The 16,957-nt window shown below is 44.3% G+C and overlaps 1 protein-coding gene across 2 annotated transcripts; it reads right to left on the bottom strand.

Annotated features, from left to right (window-relative positions):
• Nucleotides 1–181: 181 nt before the first annotated feature.
• LOC311146757 (integrin alpha-6-like) lies at nucleotides 182–16,032 on the bottom strand. 2 transcript variants are annotated; one of them, XM_084183323.1, is made up of 25 exons: nucleotides 15,738–16,032; nucleotides 9,305–9,432; nucleotides 9,087–9,166; nucleotides 8,708–8,969; nucleotides 7,480–7,611; nucleotides 6,517–6,730; nucleotides 6,148–6,341; nucleotides 5,830–6,052; nucleotides 5,601–5,690; nucleotides 5,451–5,512; nucleotides 5,078–5,247; nucleotides 4,723–4,860; nucleotides 4,457–4,572; nucleotides 4,210–4,369; nucleotides 4,016–4,099; nucleotides 3,842–3,921; nucleotides 3,676–3,753; nucleotides 3,425–3,527; nucleotides 3,114–3,290; nucleotides 2,847–2,948; nucleotides 2,643–2,753; nucleotides 2,463–2,561; nucleotides 2,260–2,385; nucleotides 2,022–2,120; nucleotides 182–1,299 (listed from the first exon to the last, which is right to left on the bottom strand). In XM_084183323.1, the coding sequence occupies exons 1-24, from the start codon at nucleotides 15,917–15,919 to the stop codon at nucleotides 2,046–2,048; spliced, it is 3,186 nt and encodes a 1,061-aa protein (XP_084039449.1). In that variant the 5' UTR covers nucleotides 15,920–16,032; the 3' UTR covers nucleotides 182–1,299; nucleotides 2,022–2,045. The 2 variants fall into 2 exon arrangements, with proteins under 2 accessions (XP_084039449.1, XP_084039448.1); XM_084183322.1 differs by lacking the exon at nucleotides 2,022–2,120 and having other exon boundaries at nucleotides 188–1,299; nucleotides 15,738–16,020.
• Between the last annotated feature and the right edge of the window lie 925 nt (nucleotides 16,033–16,957).

The following is a 16,957-nucleotide window of genomic DNA, read 5'->3' as shown; positions in this document are numbered from 1 at the left end:
TTGATGGCATTAAGCACTAGATTGTCTTTTAAGCTGTGAATGTTTTACATGCATTAATAAATAATGTTTCAAAACTTATCGACTTAACTTCTGACTGTAAAGACTGCATTTTAACATTTAGGTTAAATTTCATTTCCATGGTGTAATAAAAGTAACAAAGTGCATGAAAATGAAAAGCGATGGATGTGACTTTGTAAAAACTTTTATTTAGGAAGTCATAGCCATTTTTTCACACGTTACTTTACATTAATGTCAACAGCTGTCACTGGACCAATCCTCCACATTTAGCATTGAATGGGCCCTGCTTAAATACTTACAAAATGCATAATTCTTCACTTCCTTGAAATGATCACTGATTTAATGTGACTGGTTAGAAGAACCACAATATGTAGTTTCTCCACTCTCTCTGCTTCACTGGTCCATCTCAACAATCGAATACTTATATAAGTTCACAACATTCTCTCTGAGTGGTGATGGATGGTAAAGTTAGTACATGGATATGTAGATGACATGAAAATAATATAGAAAGATGGGATAGGAAAGCTGTTGATTAGCTGCTGCTATAACTTGATGAAAAATGACCCCAGTTAAACGTGAAATGTGTATAACTGTCCTTATACCCAAATGGTTTGAGATTTGTCAGTGTGATTTGAGGCATCCATCCTTCCATTTCTTGAAAAACACTCATTGTGAAAAAGTCTTTGGCCAGTGGAGTACTTTGTAGTTAACATTCTCCTCATATAATAAATACACAATTCTTCAAAATATACAAAATTTATAAAACACTCCAGCCTGTCCCATAAGTGTACATTTACAAAACAATGTCCAGAGCTTTGAAAGAGTGGCAACTGGGATTCTTGACCCAAAATGTGCAAGAACACACAAAAATCTTCTCTCTGTCCAGTGATCAACATGGATGTCACTATCAAGATAAAATCAGACAAGATAATACTTAATTGATCCCCAAAAAGGGACAATTTGATGAAGTGTTATTTTACCTTATCTAACCTGCTATTGTAGGATCGCCATCTGTCCTTAAAGTACACAAATAAAGCTGTTCTACAATCCTTTTTTTATGTCCACACTGGAGTGAGGCCTTGGAATAGTCAGATGAATGTCTGTGGGAATGGGAGCTCCAGCATTCCGCCATTGTTAAGAGTAACTCTCGTTCTCATTCCAGCTCGTTATCCAGGCTTTCTTTTCCAGGCTTTCCAGTTGGTCTTTCTCCTCCTTTTTAATCCGCACTGCATTATAACTGGGAACGCTGTCGTCGTACTTTGAGCGTTTGAAAAACCCACACTGTTGGAAAAAAACAGCACATAGAAATCAGTAACCATCAGTTTTTAACCTCTCAACAACATAAAAGGAATAGTTCACCCTCACATCAAACTATGAAAAGTCTAACAATGTTTGATTTTGGGGTGAACTATCCCTTTAAGGGCAGAGATGTGAGTGAGGCTCTTGAACAGTAGGAGGCGATATAGAGCCATCGGTGGTCCTACATGCAGAAAGCTGTAATGTAGCAACGCCCCTATAAACCAGGCTGAAAGAAAACCATTTAAGAACCTTCAGAGAGGAAGTGCTAGAAGTTCCAATGGCAACCACGGAAGCAGAAACCAGAGACAGAGAGAGATGAAGACCACAAGGATCTAACCCAGAAGGTCTTTGGAGCGATAGGAGAACAGTTCATATACTTGGCATAATGATTTTCAACCAAAGTAAGCATTCATCCCACATGGCCATGCATGTAAACCGTCCATAACAGTTAGAAAGATGGACATTTCCAAGCAGAACCTTGAAGTGCTTTCTACAGCAACCTGTCAGCTGAGCTCTTAACATTTCATTCCATCCATTCCATCATCATAGCATTGCATTTGATTTCGTAGCTCTGAGCCCCTTTACTGCTTGTTCATTAGCGAAAGCATTTCCCCCTTCAGCGAGAGTTAGTCTGCCGCTGTGCCACTGTGCCCATCCATCCTCTGTGCCCCCAGGCATGTATAGGTGGGTATAGATGTGTTTACCCCAGAGACAGCGTCTCTCTCTCTTTACGCGTCAGAAGACGTCAGTCTCTCTTTGTCAGAGGATGGCGCATTGTCTTTCTTTTTCCCGAAGAAACCACACTAAAGAGAAGCAATTGCATTAGTGTGTGTGTGTGTGTGTGTGTGTGTGTGTGTGTACAAGTGCACGTGTGTGTATTCATACTGTATATACTGTAAACAGTGACACTGTGTACATTTATCTGTTCTCTTCTAGTCTTACCTTCCACAGCAGGAAGACCAGCAGGCCGAGCAGCAGCAGCCCTAACAAGATGGCTACCAAGATGATCCACCATGGGAGTCCTCCGTACTGAGCCACACGATGCTCTGGGAACACCGTCACTCTCACCTGAGAAAGACAACATCAATAGAAAGTCAAAGAAAGTGACATTTGTTTGTGTTTGAAATGTGAAACTGATCAAGTACCTGTGTCTCTGCGTTCTTAAGGACCATGTTTTTAGCAGTGCCGTCCACTCTGAGAGAGGCTTTCACTATCACGTCCAGATAGTTCAGTTTGGAGTGCTCCTGTTGTGAAACACATAGTGAGGTGAGAGTGGACAGGACATTGAGGTGCAGTCAAATATCAGAGGGAGGTGTGTGTCTTACCTCCAGGAATGTGCTGTTCCAGAGTCGAGATCTGAGCAGGATGACTGCATTACTGTCCAGGCCCTGAAGGGAGCAGCGAATCTCCACACACTTTGCCCCGTCCTCACACGACTGTAACACACACACCATGTTACAGTATAGCTCGTATACGACTAATAACACAAGATTTAAACATTGATAAACTGGGAGAGAAGGTTGTGTTACCAGAGTAGTGTATTTCCTCTTGTCAGTCAGTAGTGCGATGGTTCCCTCCTTAGGTTTGTCTGTCTCCACTATGGCTCGTCTTCTCCTGGTGCTGCTCGGCTCCTAAACAGAGTGTAACAGAAGGTAATTTGGAACAAACATTCCCTTGGTAAGAACCTTTCGAGCACCTTACAACAGAGGTAACTGTATTGGGACTGTTAGTTTGTTTGCCTCGGGGCCACAAATGTCCAAGGAGTTTGGAGTTTGACCGCTGCAGTGTTTCCTAACCTCTTTGACAGTGAGTGGGTTGATCTCTCTCTCAGGGGAGCAGGTGATCTGTTCCAGACCTCTGGAGTCGATCTTCATGAGGTACAGGATCCACTTGCCCTCCACCGTCTCCTTTGGCCAATTGATGATCAGGGCGGCGCTGCCATATGTCTTCAGGGGCTTCCCCAGGTTGATCACCTGTCAATCAAAAGGCAGTCAAAGGACAGGTGAGTTCAGTTTATAGTGAAATACAAATGCACCTGTTTGATATGAACGTGCCTGTATGATAATGATGTCGTTATTCCTGAAACTAACCAAATAAAAAGGCTTACCCTGAACTCGAACTCGATGGGGCTGCCGATGTCTCCTTCTGACTTCATGGCGCTCTCACCTTTTACCTCTCCAGTAAAGTAGACCTGGGAGGGCTTGGCCACTCTGGGGAAACAAGAAACACAGTGTGAGCACAAACACAAACATTGTCATGCTGATGCTCCGATGCTGGGAGGTGTGACAACACATTTGGTTCTCACGTGTAAAAGCACATTAAATCACATTAAGCAGCTGGCAAATAATATTGTTTTACCCTGTGAGGGACAGCAGCAGCTCGATCACCACTTTGGCCTTGGCCTTGACTCTGTCCACGTTTTGCTGGTCACTCGTCCTGAAAGGTCAGAGGTCAAATCAGCACTGTTGGTCAAACGTAGCTGTTCAGTATCTCATCCTAGAGGGAGGTGGGAGTGTATACTCACGTCTCCAGCTTCAAGTCTATCTCCAGCTCTGTGGTGTTCAGAGAGATGCCTGCTGTGCTCAGGATGATGTAGAACATCGCCTAAACACACAGAGAGATATGTTAGCATACACACACGCGCACACACACACACATTATTTAGCTAGTGATCGTGATCAGCCTTGGTGTCTCTCACCTCTGCGCCTCGCTTGAAGGGGTTCCCCAGCTCACAGTCTGCCTGAGAGCCATTTTTATTGGCCACACAGATCACCTGCTTGTCCTGTAATCAACAACAGCCAATCACAACTCAGTACCAGTCTGAAAAATGGAAGAGGGGAAGGAAAGATAGCGTGAGAGAGAGAGTAATAGAAGGGGAGAGGTGTAACTTACTGCGTTGGGTGCAGAGCGGGAGGCAGAGTAGGAGAGAGAGGGGGGGAAGGAGGCAACCAATGCCGCCTCATGAGCATCATCTCCATTCTGATTGGTCACTGTGATCTCCAGGGCGATATCCTTCTGGTCGCTAAGGGAGACTACTGGCACCCCATTCTCCCTTCAAGGACACCAGCAGATTATGTCAGCATTGATTAAATTCACCCAGGTGTTGGTTAGGTGACACAGGTTTAGGTGTTATACTCACATAGGTAGTGGATGGAAGACGTCCTTGTTGGGTTCTCTGTAGCAGAAGCGATGCTGAAGCTGTAGGTTACTCTGACACACATTATCACTGCCACAGCCCTCCTTCAGGAAACTCACCTACGCACACAGGGAACAACATGCTGACCAGACAAACTCATCCTAGATCAGAGGGAACAGGCTTAGCGCAGGCCACAGTTGTAAATCTCCGTCACATACGTGACCCAAAGCTGGCCAATAGGAGACTGTGTTACGGTTGTTATTGGTTACCTCAGCGCGGGCCGTGATAGGGTCATTGGAGTCGAGGATGGGCGCGAGCTCTGGGAGCGCTCTTCTTTTCCTTTTGAAGTTCTGTATCTCCACGGTAACCTCGATGGGGATTCCCCTGAGCTTGTCCTTAATGTTCTCCTGTAGGAGACAGACACACAGAGTACAGATAAGAGATACATGTTACTGACTTATGTATCACTGGCAAAGGATAGAGGAGACTGATTCTTGTCCATATTTCACCTGCAATGTTGGTGAAAGACTGTCTTGAAATATCTATATTTTTCTTTCCCTCTTGCTTCCCATTCCTCTTTCTTACTGTTAGCAGTGTCACTATATGCGAGTTGTGATCTAGTACCTGTAGTGTGAGTTTGGCGGTGATACACTCCTCCTTGCCCTGTCCACTGAGGGTGAGAACACCGGTGGACTGGTAGTCGTTGATGTCGCTGGAACGCGTAGAAAAGATCACTCTGGGAGGAAGACCCTTCTTTCTACGCTCCGCCTCCACCTCAAAGGAGTAGGCCACCGCTGTGGAGGGGAGAGAGAAAGAGAGAGAGCGAGAGAGAGAGAGAGAGAGAGAAAGAGACAGAGTGAAAGAGAGAGAGAGGGGGAAGAGAGCAGAGAGAGAGGTAGACAAAGAGGGGGACAGTTACTATTACGTACTGATCTAAGGCATAAAAAGCCCATTGAAGAAATTGAGACAAATCATAACACAGAAGGTGTTGTCTTACTCAGTCTGGGGCTGTAGGATTTAGGTTTGGCTGTGTAGGAGAAACAGGCCTCTACCTCCAAGCTGGGAACACATCAAGTCATTTGTATTTATGAATATGGCTTAAATGGTTGATACATTTCCATATTCTGCAGTTAAACAGCACACTCACCAGATGCTGTTGCCACAGTTCTTCTTAGTCAGATCGATCTCCTTTGGCGTTGTCTTGACAACCTTCTGGATGCTAATGACTGGCCGAGTCCTGGAGTGACATCATAGGGTCAAAGGTTTAAAGGTCAAGAAAGTGGCAAAAAAAGAGGTATTAACAAATGCAATGTATAAATGTATAAACAAAACATTGTGGGGTAGATTACTAATAGATTACTAATTGCCATGGTTACCTGTAGACAAACACAGAGTCGGAGAGAGATCCTACAGCCAGGTCTGGGTACGAGTTCCTGTCCAGGTCCATGTTACCAGCTAGAGAATAACCAAACAACTTTGTCCGCGATGACACCCCTGACAACACTTGTGCAGGTTTGATGTTGATGCCCTGAGCTGAGCCGTGGTAGATGTATACTTTCCCTGCCCCATTATCATAATAGGGTGCTCCCACAGCAATGTCTGACAGAGAGAGAGAGAGTCAGGATTACACACTGTCTACACACACACAAAGGCAAAGACAGACATATGAATACATACACACACACGCCCCTTACCCTGATAGCCATCCAGGTTGAGATCTCCCAGGTTTTCTACAGCCAGTCCAAACATGGAGTCCTGAGGTCCATCTATCCTGGTGGGCGTGACCTTACTCCAGACTCCACCCTTGTTAATGTAGGCGTAAATAGCCCCGCCCACCTCCCCGTCCTTCTCAAAAAACTGAGGGGCTCCCACCACAATATCCTGCCACCTAGAGCCAGGGAGACAGAAAGGGAGCGAGAAATGACTGAGAAACAGAGAGAGGCTCAAACAATGATATCCTCCCATGTGGAAAGAAACTGCCTTTGATGGAAAGGTGGACATGCAGTGTATAGATTTGCCTCATTGATGATCGGGAGAAAAAATGAGAGAAAAGAGAGACGTACCCGTCTCCAGTCAGATCCACCACAGCGAGGTCGTAGCCGAATGATGAGGCTAGCCCCTCCCCTTCCAGGATGTACTCTGGTGACAACATGGTGGACGCCTCAGACTCCTTCTTTAGCAACACCACTGCCCCACTGTGATTGGCTCTCGGGGCCCCGGCAACCACGGTCAGCTGACCCTTCTTAGTGATGGCCTTCCCCGAGTCCAGAGAGAAGCCTGATAAGAGAAACATAATTAATCATTCAATCAATGAATTAATCCATCAGTCAATGTACTCTATGGCCACATAAATACCGACATGCTTCAGGTGAGGAGCTGGTGCTTCACTAAATGTCTGATGCACTGCACAGATATAGATGGAACACTGACTGACTATGGATGTAGCTAGACAAAAAAAAAATACATATATATATATATATGTTTTACTGACCATGCATGACACAACACGAAGGTACCAAATCAAACAGAAACACTAACAAACAGCACCTGGACTTGGCATCACACCAACACATTCCCAAAACATGAATGATCTCATCAACATGCTGCATTCGGCCAAAGCTAGGTGTTGTACAGATTCACTGATCTCTCCATAATATGGATCTATTCAAGCCCAGTTGGTTGGAAGTTGAGGTGATTTATAGATCTGATCATCTACATAACACCTAGCTCAGGCTGATCCTCATGACGAGCACAATGTTTCACTGTGCATGACGATAACTAGTGCACAGAGTGATATGATTGGCTATGGAGAGCATGATGTCATCACGCAGGAAGTCTTACAAACCTAAACCTAAATAGCTGTTGGCCGTTACATCGGTCTCCATAGCAATCTGAGGAGGAAGTGACTTGTACACAAACTGTTCAACACATGAGCTGGACACAGTGGTCATGAAGAGCACACCTGGACACACATAGAGGAGGGCGAGAGAGAGGAATGAGGGATGAAAGAGTTTAGATGTACCTACCCAAGTAACTGTTAGCGGGCACAGGGACTAGGTCTGGGTCTAACCGGTTCTCATCGCCCACCTCATAGGGCCCGTCGTCATAGAAACCCATCTCCAACAGAGTGCTGTTCTTCTGCTCTACTCTCACCACACCTGGAGAGATGGAATGGAAAATGGAGGGATGAGGGATGGGGAGTGAGGAAGTGAAGAAGGGGAAAATGGAGATGAGAAGATGAGGACAAAAATCTCAACACAAATAATGAATGGAAAAACAGTAACTTAAAAACATGACAAAAACAATACATTCAAACAAAAAAACAAAAACAAACATTCTCATGAGATGATTGTTTTTGGGGAAAAGTAATGTACAAGATGACATGACACTAATCTAAATTAAACATTTTATCATTGTGGTTTTGCTACCACTAGAGGTCACAGTGGTTCATAGATTTGAGCATCAGCTGATGAGAGAGGAAGGGGCCATGTAGACTATGCTAATCTAATCTACCTAACGCTGACATTGGCCTAACCCTGACCTTATCCCCTAACCTTACCCTGACCCCTAACCCTGCCATTTAACCCCTGAGCCAGACCTGAAAGGATGAGATGGGTGTATGAACTACAAAAATCTCTGAAGCTGGAGACACTTATCTCCCTCATTAACTTTAAGCATCAGTTGTCAGAGCAGCTTACTGATCACTGTACCTGTACACAGCCCATCTGTAATTAGCCCACCCAACTACCTCATCCCCATATTGTTATTTACATTGTTATTTATTTTGCTCATTTGCACCCCAGTATCTCAATTTGCACATCATCTTTTGCACATCTATCACTCCAGTGTTAATACTAAATTGTAATTATTTTGCACTATGGCCTACCTATTGCCTTACCTCCATAACTTACTACATTTGCACACACTGTATATAGATATTCTATTTTCTATTGTGTTATTGACTGTACGTTTTTGTTTATTCCATATGTAACTCTGTGTTGTTGTTGTTGTTGTTTTTAATCGCACTGCTTTGCTTTATCTTGGCCAGGTCGCAGTTGTAAATGAGAACTTGTTCTCAACTGGCTTACCTGGTTAAATAAAGGTTAAATAAAAAATAAATAAAAAAAATGCAACCTGGTACATCTACCCCTCTGGTAGCAGTTCCCGTATTATTGACACCAATCTGATCCTTTCAGATAAATGACAAGTGTTTGATTTCAGGCATACACACTCACACTCTCACTCTCCACCTACCTTTCCAGTTGTATGCTCCAGGAGCGCCAAATACCAGGTAGTGATAGTCCCTTGTGAAGGTGGCAGACAGACCCTGTTGGCATGAACCAAACCTCTCATGCCCACGTGCCCGCCCCTCACAGAACCTCCAGTTCCCTCCATCCTCATCAGACAGGGCATCGATGGTCAGGTCCTGGCTCAGCACGTAACACCGCCCTGTGATGTCACGAGACTCCTGGGCCGTGTTCACAAACAGACGCCGCTGGTAGCGGTGGGCACACGTCTGGAGAGAGAGAGGAGAGGGATTGGTTAGCAAAGCTGTCAGTCAAGTCAATAATTTAAACGCACGTACGCATGTGCACGCACACACGCACATACACATGCACATGCACACACTTACCACAATCTTTCCTCCTGGTCCCTGGCTGTTCACTGTTACTCCCATCCACTGGTTCTCCTTACTCTCGGTTTTCAAGTCCTCTACACACACAAAATCATCAAATCTTGATCAAATGCTTAATATCTAGTGATTGCTAACAGACCATTCCCTTATAAGGACTTGTGTGGACAGATGAAGACAGAAAATATGTGTGTGCATGTGTTTAGAGGTGAGCTCACCATCGTTGTCGAACTGCACTCGGTTACAGCTGGAGGAAGAGGAAGAGGTATCACAGTTGTAGAGTCCTCCTGTGATCTTAGCCTTCTGACCTCCCAGAGCTTTGGCCCTTGGAGCACCAACCAGCAACCTGTAACACACACCACAAGGCCATGTTTGAACACAGGAAACCAACACACACACACACACCACACACAAACACACACACACATGAGAACACTGACAGCAATTTTACAACATGACTGGTACACACATCACTCCCTGTCCTTGTCCTACCCACATTTTACAAAGAGGTCATCATACAAACCACCACCACACAACCATTATAAGAGGAAGCTACAGTCAGTGAGCCAGTTGATCTGTCCCAATGTGGAGTCCTACACTTTGACACCTGTGAGAATCTTGACCGGCCTGTCAGCAGCCCTCGCCACTCTCCTCTCACTTTCCCTCTGAGTCACACAACATCTCCTTTTCAACAGAGAACATCAGAGAATGTCTCACACACACACGCACCATGCACGCACTCAACCAAACCGCTGTTCCCATGACCTGCCCCAACCCCCACCCTCTCCAGCACCCCTCAGACAAAGAGCTCTTTCATGATTGGACAGAACTGAGACTCAGCGATAACATTCATCCACAAAGGAAAAGTGGACTGGAGACACACACATACACACACACACACACACTCCAGGGAGGGGCCACACTCACGCACGCACACACACACACACTGGATGTCTTTATGGAACCACAGACAAGAGGGGCTCTTAGAGAGGGGTCACAGCCACCACACCCCAGTACCCACGATGCATTACTCAAGGTTCCACACAGCAGCATATCAAAGTTCCCCATCACTGAGGCTGTCTCTCTGTGTGTGTGCGTGTGTGTGTGTGTGTGTGTGTGTGTGTGTGTGTGTGTGTGTGTGTGTGTGTGTGTGTGTGTGTTCTTGATGACAATCATCAGTCATGAAATGAACTGAACCTTTGTTCAATGCATAGAAATGCATAGAAATGCTTAATGCCTTGTCGTACAAATCACATGGTTTTAGTACAGGCCTGTTTTACCTTTATTTGACCTTTAAATATGCTGTGTTTTTGTGATAGGCCATTTGTCATGTTCAGTTTGCATTGATTGCTATGTGGGTCACAATACACTTGAACTTGACCTTGAAAAACTCTCATCCAAGGGTCTCTCATCAAAGGGTAAAATGTGTAGCCATACTAGATTGATTTCTATGCTTTAAGTACTTGATGAGATTAAGAAAACCCCACCTGTTTTGAAACACAACTCGTATTCATACCTATATGGGTGAACAGAGGTATATTTGTGGTCAAGGGGCTTTTAATGTGATGAACTCATTAAGCGAGAGAAAGAGAGCGATAGGAGAGAGAGACAGGAAAAAGAGAGAGGGAGAGAGCCATGTGGGTGTTGACTCCTCTGGGTCTCAATGGAAATGTCCCAGAGTGGAGAGAGCAAGTGGAGGGAGGGAGAGAATAAAAGGGAGTGAAAATAAATGAATAGAATTGTGCCCAGGTAATTAAACGACGGCTCCCACACTGATCTGAGAACAATGAGCATCCTTGGTGTTGCCCCCTGCCATACATACACGTACACGCACCTGCACTAACACTAACAGGAAGTCAGGAGAATAGGCGGAAGGAAGAGGTTTCCCCTTAGCCACGCCAACACTGTCGTTTGGGAAACCCTGTGGTCTCTGGGTTCAGACTACACTCAAGGTACAAGTTGCCACTTAACACAGATCTAGGATCACATTACCCTCCTCAAATCCGAACCTAAAACATTAGGGGATGAGAAAAGATCTGACCCTGCATCACTGGTTAGGAACAACATGTACCTACTCCTCAGACTACGGGAGACAGTTAACAGGAACCACCAACACTGTACATGATGGTTTATAACTACATAGATAAACAGAGTGCAATTACCCAGTTATACACAGTAACTGCAGTAAAGGTATCTGAAACAATGTTTGAATTGTACGTGGTCTCAATTGTTCATTAATGTCTGTGCAATGTAACGTGTGCGTAGCCCATTACTCTGTAGCCTGCCACTGGTAGCGAGAGGGAGACAGGGAGCGTGAAGAGAGGGAGGGTGTATTGTTCTACTGATAATGGCTAACAACACAGCTGCTTTTCCAATCATTCACCACATGTAGAGGAAGTAACAGTAGAGAATCAAATTCACAGGAAGGACAAAGACAAACATTCAGTCTGTGGTGTGCGTGTGCGTGCGTGTGTGTGTTAGGGTTAGGTTAAGGGTTAGGGATAGGGTTAGGGGAAATAGGACTTTTTAATGGTCAAACATTTTTACTCCCCCAAAAATAAAGTTGTGTGTGTGTGTGTGTGTGTGTGTGTGTGTGTGTGTGTGTGTGAACAAAAACAGCAAAGAGAAACAGAGAAACAGCCATTCTCTCTCTTTTCAAGCACACACACACAAACACACAACGAGGCCAAACAGCCTACAGCAGAAAGAAACAGAGAAACACCAAATCGAGGAACAGCTTCTGTGTAAACAGCTCGCTGCATGTATGCACCACCCCATCTTGTTACCAAGCAACAATGGATCAACTTCAATGAAACTTTCAGCACATTTCAGTTCTAAATGGATTCCAGAACATTTTACAGAACCCTAATGAATTCCAGAACTCTGACATTTTAACGCCAAGTTCTCTTTGCTCCTTGTCAGGACAGATATAAACCCAGGGTTGTATTAATTAGTGTACACCATAACAAAACGTTTTGTGCTTCTTATTGGACAAGTTCGGGTAGTCCCTCCCTGTTTCAGTCCGTTTTCTTCCATTTGGTACCTAGTACCAGGTCTGTGTGGGAGACAGACAGCGGGGGTTGAGTAACTGACGGATTGTGTGTGTTTGGTGCCCAGCTGTAAAGGTGATTTATGCTGTCAGCATTCCTGCAAACATCCCTCCACCACTCCTCAGCTTTGATGTTGGATAACTTGAGCTAACCTGGATCAGCCTGCAGGCAGGAGAGAAAGGGCAGTGTGTGTGTGTGTGTGTGTGTGTGTGTGTGTGTGTGTGTGTGTGTGTGTGTGTGTGTGTGTGTGTGTGTGTGTGTGTGTGTGTGTGTGTGTGTGTGTGTGTGTGTGTGTGTGTGTGTGTGTGTGTGTGTGCAGAACTTTTGCACATACTGTACATGTATCGTAGTAAAAAAAATCAGTAGCAATAAAAGATTTCATTCATTTAGTGCTTTTTCCCAGGACTCTGAACTAACCTTTGAACTCTAACCCTAACTATCCTATCTATCTAGGATCTGACAGATCAAAGACAGTTGCACATAGGAACCTCGCAGCTCTACACACTAGACCTCAAATCAAATCAAATCAAATGGTATTGGACATATTTAGCAGATGTTATTGCGGGTGTAGCGAAATGCTTGTGTTCCTAGCTGCAACAGTGCAGTAGCTGCTCCCACTCTGTCTATAGAACATGGTGGAATGGATTCTCACACACACACACTTTGTATCTCTCCCATGTGCTTTCACTAAGACATTCTCTCAACTTCTATCTCACTCTCTTTGTCACAGCTTTCCCTCCTTCCCTCCTCTCTCTTTCTCTTGTTCTTTCAGTAACAATTTATTTATTTCTCTCTCATACAGAGCAGTGCCAACTCTCTGCATACATGCGCTTCAGATCCCCTTGCTCTTCAGCATGTACACACACACACACACACACACAGACACACCTGCCCTCACAGACCCGTGCCAAACAGATCCCTCCATCTGCAGGTATCTAAAAAACAAGCACACAAACACATACCTGTGAGGCATGGACTCAGGTTGGCAGAACAGGCGCACCTGTCGGGCGTGGCACAGAGGTATGACTCACCTTTCACACACACCCTAGATTCCGGAAACACTTACAGAGAACACACACGCTCCCAGACAGACACACACACCCAAGCGAACGCCCAGCAGCACAGACAGTAATTTCTGTAATACTGATCTGCTGAGGCAGGCAGCTAAGAAGTGTAGCCTCTGGCAGCACTATTTACTGTATATATCATGATTATGTTATGGCTGCCGAGTTTAGTGTCTTGTACTCTGACTGACATGATTTTACTATACTGTAAAAATGGTGCTGTACACGTTGGGGAAGGGTCCACTCACTTAAGGTCAGTCAATGGTTAACATTGTGCAGAGTAGAAGTGGATTTCAACTCCTGCAGTGCAGTGTGTGCATGTCTGTGTGTTTGTGTGTGTGTCTGCCTGTGTGTGTGTGTCTCCGTGTACACAGTATGTGTGTGTGTGTTTGTGCGTGCATACAGTTTGTTACCAGCCAACAATGTGCCGACTCACACGGACACAGTTACAAAAGACCAAGAATGCCTCATTGCCTTCTATATATCAGTCACCACTTTAACACCACACACACACAGACATCTCTCACTGCTGAATAGGCACACACATACTCTGCTACACTGTACAAATGCACATACACACACAGTCTTGTACAGCTTACCTTGTGGGGACACAAGCTTCAGTCCCATTCAAAATCCAGTCCCAACCCCTAACCCTAACCCTAAACCTAACCAACCCTAGCTCCTAACCCTAACCCTAAAACTAACCCTAACTCCTAACCCTAAACCTAAAGGTCTAGTGTGTAATTCTAACCCTAACACTAATTCTAACCTTAACCCTAAACCCCCTAGAAATAGCATTTGACCTTGTGGGGACTAACAAAATGTCCCCAGTTGGTCCAATTTTTGTTTGTTTACTATTCTTGTGGGGACTTCTGGTCCCCACAAGTATAGTTAAACACGTCTGCACAAACACACACACACTCACACAAAAACACACTATCACTTGGCTGTTCATGCATGCACTGATATCTAAGGCCAGCATTTTACCCATAATGGAGGTTAGGATTTGGGGAAGAGGCTGAGACCTGCTGATTCAGTGTTTATGAGAGACATGTCCTGAGGGCATATGGAACAGAAACAGGCTGTGAGAGTGTGTCCCTGAAAGGTATATGGATTCAGTTCAACTTCCATTTTTGATCACTATATAAACTTCAGTCAGGTTTTCTACATGAGAGAACTCATTGAGGGAATCTCAGGGTATGAAATCTCAACTATAATCTGAACTAGAACATGTTTGTTTCTGTCTCTACCGGCTGACTGTTCACAGGGCTGATGAACAGGTGCCTCTAATATAGACACAGTCTAAAACTGGAACATCAAATTGTGTGTGTGTGTGTTCAGACAAGTTCAGGTCAGAACTAAGAATGCCCCCATTACAGAAAGTTACAGACCTGAGACTATAATGACTTCAACCCATAACATTCCAGACCTCGTTAAAAGGGGAGAATCTATTCTAAACACAAATCCATTCCAATGACTCTTTGTCCATAACAGCAGGTCTAGAATCAGTATAGTCATTGAGCACATGATGGTATAAAATGGGTCTGAGGTGCAGACAGCTGATCCTAAGTCAGTAGTTAATTAGATTGTTGAGGGCAGATGAGGTCTAGTCCTGCTGTGCTAAAATGAGCAGGGTGAAATTAGGCATGAGATTAATGGTAAAACTACAGAAGTGTGTCATTTCCTATGGTAGACGGCACATCTTTGGGGGTGTTAGCCAATTGCACACAACATGTCTTTCACTTGGCCAAAAGCCGTTCTAAGAAAAGCAGTTATCTTAGAAGTCAACTAAACTGTCTGGAAATGTTAAGGCTCAGCTGGTTTGAGGTTTCAGACAATGATGTACAGTATATGCTTTTACACCATCTAATGTCACTGTGACCCTGACTAACACAATGGCACAGTCCCTGCTACTACCACGCCCATCGCCTAGGGACTAGGCTAACTTTTACAGTATGTGACCCAAATGACATTCACCATCTACAGTATAGGCTGCTTTACTGTATTTTTGAGGCCTCACAGCATAAGGTGCACATGACACAAGGGCTAATAATAATAATAATAATAGGATATTGAGTACAATAACTCAATTATCCTAACTAGATCTGTGGCCAAGTGAAAACTCCCCAAAGGACATTTCTAGTATAAATCTGTAGAGCAGAGTAAGTGGTTTGGAATCATGTGACTTTCTTTTGCCAAATGCATGACCTATAATGAGATTGGAGGCGCGCACGAATAGGCACGAGCCTGCAAATGGCAGTAAAGCAGTAAAACTCACCAATAATTAACCGGTTACAAAAACATGCAGATTTTAAACGTTAACGAAATTTAGACGATGAAAACAACCGAAATCGGAGTTAATAAACTCGTTAAAATGTTTCCCGAATAAATGTAAGAATGATGTTGGGCCAAGAAACTTTTGCGAAGAACCTGCGAGCCTTTGAAGTATAGCCTATAGTAGCCTGTTAACCTGTTAAGCGAGGAACTCCGCAACTGAAACAGAAAAATAAATACAAATAAAAAATAGGGACACTTACATTCTTTTTTCCAACGGATTTAACTGCCAATGCATAGCGAGAGAGAAGCCGAAAAGGCTCCCGGGCTCTCCTTTCTTTTCAATAACGTTTTCTGTGTCCAGGTTGAAAGCCGATATATGCGTCCATTCCAGGGTAAAGATAAGCGAAAGATATGAGATGAATTGTATCAATCTCACCCCCATTGCGGCGAAAATGGTTTAATTCTGTGTGACTGAAAATGAACACAGTTATTTCTCCAGGGAACTCAGCCTGTTTGTCCGTGGTATAGAACTCACGCACGAGTGAAGTGATGTCTGACTTTATGCTGGCTATCTCGGGCTTTGGGTAGGATGTTGCCGACTTGAAGCTTGTGCCGCGCCCATCCTACATCTCCACTCTCCCTCCCTCCATATATGTTCTCTTACCTACAGAAGAACATACAGAAGAAGCTAACCTACTTTCAAGGTGAGAAAGAAGCTATACAATTGTAGTTAGGGAGTGGTCGAAATGTACACAATTGTTACCCAGAGGAAAATGGAGGAGGGTCATGCTTTGAACATTTCAGTCAGGGGAGGGTTTAGTATTTGTATAGGCCTAGGCTATACTAAGAGCAATTATAGGAGAAGCACAGGGCAAAGTTATATTGTTGCGCTGCTGGGATGGTGTATATAAAACTAAGCTACACAGCATTACACACTGCAATGGATAGGCTATCCCAATCATGAGCCCTGGCCTGCCCTGCTCTTGCTTATGTAAACCCTTTTGTGCTGCCTAAAAAGTGCTGTGCTGTGTATGAAATATAATATAATATAATATATAATAATATGCCATTTAGCAGACGCTTCTATCCAAAGCGACTTACAGTCATGCGTGCATACATTTTTTTGTTTTTTTTGTTTTGTGTATGGGTGGTCCCGGGGTTCGAACCCACTACCTTGGCGTTACAAGCGGCGTGCTCTACCAGCTGAGCTATGATGGCACTTCAGGGAGCGAGTCAAAGGCTTCTTCTGAAAATATCTTTTTTAATGTCCTGTTCAGTGGCGAGAGAGAGTGAAGAGGAGGTCTGGTGGTAAGCTTGCTACTGCAATCATTGATTTTAATAAAACGATATGTTTCGTTCCCCATAATGAAGCTATTTATCAGAGTTATTGATAATAAGCCATATTCAAGTAATTTACATAATTTACATGACTATAAAGCGGCAGCCGCGGAGATGGACAGCGCATGGGTGCTGAAAGTAG

The sequence above is a fragment of the Coregonus lavaretus genome (genome assembly GCF_964263955.1).
Source record: "Coregonus lavaretus genome assembly, chromosome: 19".
NCBI classification, from domain to species: domain Eukaryota; kingdom Metazoa; phylum Chordata; class Actinopteri; order Salmoniformes; family Salmonidae; genus Coregonus; species Coregonus lavaretus.
This window is presented reverse-complemented; position numbering and strand designations above follow the sequence as displayed.

What these genes read in the sequence shown, in the direction of transcription:
- LOC311146757 (XM_084183322.1), bottom strand. Translation starts at nt 15,919, where the DNA reads ATGGGGGTGAGATTGATACAATTCATCTCATATCTTTCGCTTATCTTT. An exon ending in ATCCTACAGCCCCAGACTGA is followed by an intron (nt 5,248 to 5,450) that starts GTAAGACAACAC and finishes TCCCCTCCACAG; the next exon opens with CGGTGGCCTACTCCTTTGAG. An exon ending in AGAGGAAATACACTACTCTG is followed by an intron (nt 2,754 to 2,846) that starts GTAACACAACCT and finishes TGTGTGTTACAG; the next exon opens with TCGTGTGAGGACGGGGCAAA.